General features: G+C 53.2%; 1 protein-coding gene across 1 annotated transcript in view; it reads right to left on the bottom strand.

Annotated features, from left to right (window-relative positions):
* The window catches only part of LOC119426475 (lethal(3)malignant brain tumor-like protein 4), a 62,860-nt gene that overhangs the window by 28,441 nt on the left and 27,525 nt on the right, over positions 1 to 6,894 (bottom strand). Inside the window, exons 4-5 of the mRNA XM_037694036.1 lie at positions 6,474 to 6,588; positions 6,208 to 6,307 (exon numbers count right to left, since the gene is read on the bottom strand). Coding sequence (XP_037549964.1) covers positions 6,208 to 6,307; positions 6,474 to 6,588 — 215 coding nt within the window. The remainder of the gene's footprint in view (positions 1 to 6,207; positions 6,308 to 6,473; positions 6,589 to 6,894) is intronic.

The raw sequence follows: 6,894 nt of genomic DNA, 5'->3' as shown, positions 1-6,894 counted from the left end.
ATACTGAAAAAATTAGTCCACGCCCACCTGCTGTGTGGGCCCCACCCAATCCGTATAAATCACATTAAGAGCGGGTAATCTGCTCCCAAATAGCTTATTCTTTTTCTTCAGCTATTCAGGAGCCAGTGAGGCCCGACGCTTAAAGGGCTACGCCTATATTCATAGAATCTGGGGTTACAGTACGTAACCAACGTTCTATTTCATATAGGCTTCGCCCTTTAAGGCTGTCGCTGATGGGTTAAGGGCGAAGCGGATGTGGTCCTCGCCTCACTGGGTCCATTCGAACACAGTAAGAAGCGGAAGCTTGCCCAAAAAACGTCTTGTCACTCAGCTCCCCATGTGCATAACTACGCATCGCGTAATTGTGTGCCATGCACAGACGCATGTTGTGTAACTATGCGTTCTGACAAAGCATGAATGCCCCGGAAAAACTTTCAACGGAAAGATGTTGAAAAGGGGGGGGGGGGCATGAACCAACTGGTTCATGGCTGAACAGTATAAACAGATTAATATCAATGAACTGATTATTGAACAAATGAACTGATTGGTAACAATAGTCATGAACTGATTAGTGACAATAGAACCAAAATCACAGACACAACTTGTGGCTGATAACAACATCTCACACTGTGAAGCATGCAGACAGATGTGAGTTTAAACAGAGTTCCACGAAGAAAACGACAGTATTCATTCTGTTAGAGCACTAAGGACAGAATGTGTCATGGAACGAGCCGTTACATCACGTAGGTAAAAGCGAATAAATGAGCAGGGTGTTGACCATGCAGCCGCAGTGCAATTGTCCTGCATTGACATACCATTATGCAGAGCAGTCGAAGAAGCGATACCCCTGGTTGAGTGTGCTTTGAGGTTGACAGGAGGCTCTAGATCTGATGCTCTGTAGGCTTCAGAAATGGCCTCACACAGCCAGTGTGACAAGCGCTGGGTGGATAACGGGCGCCCTGCAGAAGCATCTCTATAATGCACAAACAATTGTTGAGTTTGACGCATCGCAGCTGTGCGCGCTATGTAACATGACAACGCCCGCACCGGGCAGAGAAGATGAAAAGATGCTTCTTCTTCTGATCTGTGAGGGGGAGGGAAGAATCCCTCCAACGATATCTGTCTTGATTTAAAAGAGCTCGTGATGTTTTTAGGCATAAAGGCTGGGTTTGGTCTTAAATCAGTTGAACTACCGTCAGCCTGGATTCTGAGACATGACGGAGCGGCAGAGAGGGCCGATAAATCACTCACCCTCTTAGCGGATGTTAAAGCCAGCAGCAGGGCTGTTTTAAGAGACAAGAATTTAAGTGAAACCTGATCTATAGGCTCAAATGGAGCTTTGATCAGGGCTCGCAGGACCAGTGTTAAATCTCACTGTGGAAGGAGTGGGCGTGAAACCGGCCTATGTCTTTGTACACCTTTTAGAAACCGCTTCATTAGCGGGTGATTAAAAGCTGTTCTGTCTCCGAACCCTTCGTGGCAGGAGGAGATGGCTGCAGCGTACGTTTTAATCGTGCTGAATGCCAACTTCCTATCCATCAGCTGTTGAATAAAGGACAGCACGCCGCCTAATGGACATGAGGTGGCCTCCAAACCTTTCTCTGTACACCAGCGCTGAAAAGCCGTCCACTTTGATGTGTACAGGGCTGTGGTAGATGCAGCGCGTGAATCTTGAATTGTGCGCACTACCTCCTGAGGGAGACCCATCTTCTCTAAGCGGGACCGCTCAGCGGCCAGACCCACAGGTGCTGGCCTATTTCCGGGTAACTCCTGATCGCTCCTCCTGCTTGAAGGAGAGCATCTTCCCTCCATGGCAGTTTCCACGGGCGACCCGACAACAGACGCTGCAGGACTGGGAACCATGGTGCGTTCACGCGCTCGGGAGCTACCAGGAGAGCTGTCAGTCCTTCCTCCTGAACTCGGTTCAGGAACCGTAAAATCAGAGGAGGAGGGGGGAACGCGTACAGAAGCGTTTTGGGCCACGGGCTGTGAGCAAATGCATCCACCCCCAGCGGTGGATCGTCTCGTGGGCTCAGGGAAAACCATAATTGGCACTGAGCGTTCTCTCGCGTCGCAAACAGGTCCACAGCTGCTTTGCCAAACTTCTGCCACGTCTGAAACATCAGGTCTGGATGGAGGGTCCAGTCCGCGTGACGTGGGCCGCCCCTGGACATCACATCTGCTCCTCTGTTCAGAACGCCGGGTATGTAGACCGCTCTGATGGAAAGCAGATTTTGGTGAGCCCAACACAGTAGCTTCCGTGCAATGTGTAACATCTGGGCTGAACGCACACCCCCCTGGCGGTTTATGTACGCAGCAGTCACCATGTTGTCTGTGTGAATCAACACGTGTTGATTCTGTAGCACGGGAGCAAAATGCTGAATCACGTTCAGCACTGTGCGACACTCCAAAACATTGATGTGGGCTGATGTGTGGTGGGGCCACAGCGCCCCTACTGCTTGAGATAAGCATGTCCCCCCCCCAGCCTGACAGCGACGCGTCCGTGAAGACTGACACGTGTGTCGAAGGTTTGCTGACGGGGACTCCCTCTGACAGAACGAGGGTGTTTCCCCAGTGTCAGAGGTCTGCTCTCACGGAGGGAGGGACAGTGATCATCCGTCTCTTTTGTTTTACTGGATCCACACGCAGACGCGCAAACCACCTCTGGAGGCGTCTCATGTGTAACAAACCCAGCGGGACCACTGTGTGAGCTGATGACATTATTCCCAACAGCTTCATGACGGAGACAGCTGTTACCACTTTGCCAGGTCTTACGTGGCGAAGTTGGTTTTTTAGAGTGTCGATTCTTGTTTGTGATAAGCGAGCCGTCATGGTAATTGAATTTAATTCCACTCCCAGATAAACAATTGTCTGGGCCGGGAAAATCGAGCTTTTCTTCCAATTTATGGCGAAGCCCAGATTTAACAGGTGTGATGCCAACACCTGAGCCTGTATCAGCGCTTCCTGTCTGGAGTGAGACAGGAGCAGCAGGTCGTCCAGGTAAAACAAAACTCTCATCCCTGCTCTGTGCAGCGGATGCAGGGCTGTCTCCACACACTTTGAGAACGTACGAGGCGCGAGGGAATACCCGAAAGGCAGCCTGTTGTACTGGTACTTCATCCCTTGAAAGGCGAAACGCAGAAATTTTCTGTGTTTTGGGATGATCGGTATGTGAAAATAAGCATCTTTTAGATCGATGGAAACAAACCAGTCGTTTTTCTGGATGTTGTCCAACAGCTGTCTGTTCGTCAACATGTGAAACGGTCTGTTCATGATCGCTTTGTTGAAAGCTGACAGATCCAGAATCGGTCTCATCCCTCCGGTCCTTTTGGGGACCAGGAAGTAGCGTGAGTAAAACCCTGTGTTTTCCTCTTCTTTGGGAACTCTCGAGATTACACCTTTTATCAGAAGCTCCTGAACTTCTGCGTTTAAGGCTGAGACTTGGTCTGGTGATGACAGGACCGTCTCTATAACTCCTCCGAACGGAGGGGGTCGGGTTGCAAATTGCAGCATGTAACCCTTGCATAACACTCTGTCTATCCATCTGTCCGGCGAACAGGTTTTTTGCCACTCTGCGTAACGTTCGTGGAGTGGACGTGCGTTTAAATGATGTGCCGTGTTTTGAACGGATGTCATCCAATCCTCCGCCTCGACCGCCGTCATGCGTCGCGGAAGTGTTTTCCGCGTGACCCAAGGCGAGGCTTTCTCGAAAGGGCTGTTCTGCGCGCGCCCGTGCGCTGTGTCTGGATCGCGGACCAACCTTCATGTCCGGGCGGGGCGGTGTGTGCCGAGGCGAAACGTGTGCCAGCTGATGACGTCGTGAGGCTGCACGTTTAACGTCGCTGTGCGAACGTTGAGAGGCGGAGGGCGTGACGTCATCAACGCCGTGCTGTCGAAGTGAAGGTTGTGAGCCTCGCGGGAGCGCACGTTTTCTCTGGAGGGACGCGTGCTGCTCTCGCTGAGGGCGGGGCCCGTCATTGGATTCATTCAGCTGTCTCACGCTTATGCCGCCGTGAGCCGCTGATCGCTGAGACGCGGTGGATGACGGCCGCTCGCGTTCGCTCAGGAGAGGCGTGTGTTGTTTTCGCTGAGAGTGGGGACCTCCACTGGACCCGGCCTGCGGTCCCACATTTATACCAATGTGAGCCGGTGAGCGCCGGGCAGCTGTGTGTGCATCATCAACACAGCGCCGTTTGGATGGAGGCTGCTTGTCTCGCTCGGGTGCGCGTTTAACACCGCTTGGGTGGTGATCGTGCGGTTCTGATTGACAAGTTATTTCGCTTACCGTGGTGTCACGTGAGCGTCTGGACATGTGATGGAGCGACGGTGGGTTTAAAAAACCTTTATATAAAGACACCGGCTCTTTATGTGTGGAGGATGTGTGTGCAGCGGCTGTGAGCTCATCCGAACTTACAGACTGGCTAAAAACAGGCATTTTGATCTTTGAAAAATCATTTATTTCAATTCCTGTGTCATTTATACACACATCCTCCGCAGACCGTCATTTCTTAAATCTTCTCCCCCGTGAGCTCTGCGGTTTGTTTGCCCCGAGCGCCGTCTGCAGGCGATCTCTGGGGAAACGCTGAAGTGCAGGCTGCCGGAATGAGGAGGGGTGGTCTCTGGCGGGCGGGGCTGGTGGTGGAGCTGGGCGAGACGAAGCTGCTGCTGCCGTGGAGCGTCAATGTTTCTGCCTCTGCTCTCGACGGTCTCTCCAGCGGGCTGGGGGACGGGATGAGCCGCGCGGCTTGATGAGATGGCGCACAGCTTTCGACATCTCCTCCGACTGCTTCGAATTCGCCAGCATGGTCTTCAAGCTGCTTCCAAACAGCGCGTCCGATGAGATGGGGCCCTCTATCAGGTCTTTGTGCAGCTTTTCCGGCAGCAAGGGAGAATGACAAAGCCAGGTGGAACGTTGGATTACCGTCATCCACGCTGCAATCCTCGACAGGCAAACCGTGGAAGTGGCGCACATGTTGAGGATGGCGTCTGCCGATTTACACAGGGAGCTCTTTGTCTCCTCCGGCAGGTCTGAGGCCTCCAGCCTTTTCGACATGCTAAATGCTAACAGCGCCACGTTGTTGTTAGCCGCGGCCGCCTGAAAAGCACACTGGTGGGCTCTGTTGGAGAGCGCGGTCACCGCCTGGTCGTGTTTCCCCGGAGGGACGGGACGCTTCTCCAGCCTGGACAGCTTCGCTCCGAAGGCTTCCGCGAGGCTTGGCTCAAGGGGGGGTACCGAGGGATAGCCCCGCTCGGTGAACCCCTCCACTCTGGTGATGGGGGCATAAGTGGAGACGGGCGCCCTTAACCTACCAGGACCGGCTGCGGCCTCGTTCCAGTACGATGTCACCGCTGGAAAACGAGGCCAAATGGGATCAGGACGGCGAGCCGGCGTGGAGCCAAACCGTCCCGCAAGATCATCCGATCTGAGCGGGGGGGGGGTGAGGGGACGGAGAGCCCCTTTACGCTAGCAGCTTCCCGGATAATGGCGGGCAGCTCCGAGAGGAGCGCGCCCATGGCAGGGAGCGATGTGGTCGCTGAAGCGGGAAACCCCGGGGGAGACGAGCATCCGCTCGGCCTCCCTCTTTCCAACACTGCGCTCCCCGGGAGGGAACGAGCGTCGGGGCTGCTGCTAGCGTCACCGTTCCCAGAGGAATCATCCGATTCACTCCGAGAGCCGGCGTCGAAGAAATCCATGGCGTCGTCCAGCGAACAGTCTCCCGCCACGGACAGGCAGTCCTCGATGGTAGCCTTAAACAAGGCTGCTCTCCTCTGCCTTTCCTCCGGTGGAAGCTCGTCACAGAGGCGGCAGGAGGAAGCGCGGGCGACGTGGCGGGGACCCAGGCATCCCTCGCAGGTGTCGTGCCGGTCGAAGCTAAGCAAGTAACCGGTCTTGCAGGAGGGACACAAGCGGATGGTGCTGGAGCTGGACATCTCGATGAAAGGTCAGTTGTTTTATTGTACTAGCTTGCTGAAGAAAAATGGGAGCAGATTACCCGCTCTTAATGTGATTTATACGGATCGGGTGGGGCCCACACAGCAGGTGGGCGTGGACTAATTTTTTCAGTATGATGCTTGCGCATAACGGGATAAACCCATCAGCGACAGCCTTAAAGGGCGAAGCCTATATGAAATAGAACTGAGACGACAGTGGAGAGGAACTGGACATACACCATAGCTGTAGTGGAACAGGTGTGATTGGACAGGTACCTGTGATGTCCGGTGTACTTGGCCCCTTTGATGTGTCCGACTCCTCGACAGCCTGCAGTGGGACAAACTCCCTGAGAGGGGGAGGAAATAGGGGACGAACCTGTCCATCACAAACACAAAAGTCTTACTAAAAACATAGTCTCTCTCTGACCTGTTTGTCCCTCTCTAACCATTTTGTCCCTCTCCAACCCATCTGTCTGTCTCTGACCCATTTGTCTCTCCCTGACCCGTCTGCATCTCTAAACTGCTGCCTGTCTCAGTCTGACCTGGGGGCGGTTCCAGTGGGTGTCCTGTGCGTTGACACCAGCCGACAGGATGCAGGTCGCCGTGGTCGCTGTCAAGCCAAACATCAAATTGCGATGACCAGCCGTCATAATGGATCTGCAGGTACACACCAAGTGTGTAGTATCACACAAACAAACACACACAAACACACAAAGTACAAGTACACACACAGGTAAACAACCGAAAGATATTATCAGATGCTTCATGACTTCATACAGGTACACAGAGGTAAATATGCCAGTAATACATGTACTCAAGTACACACATACATATACACAACAGGTAGGCATTATCAGACACTTTACGACATTATACATCACACACACACACACACACACACACACACACACACACCCAGGTTTGTTTTGCTATCTTTGTGGGGCCTTTGCATTGACTTCCATT

The sequence above is a fragment of the Nematolebias whitei genome, chromosome 20, assembly GCF_014905685.2.
Source record: "Nematolebias whitei isolate Nwh7 chromosome 20, NemWhi1, whole genome shotgun sequence".
Classification (NCBI taxonomy): Eukaryota; Metazoa; Chordata; class Actinopteri; order Cyprinodontiformes; family Rivulidae; genus Nematolebias; species Nematolebias whitei.
The sequence above is the reverse complement of the archived record's forward strand: the minus strand, read 5'-3'. Positions and strand labels throughout refer to the sequence as shown.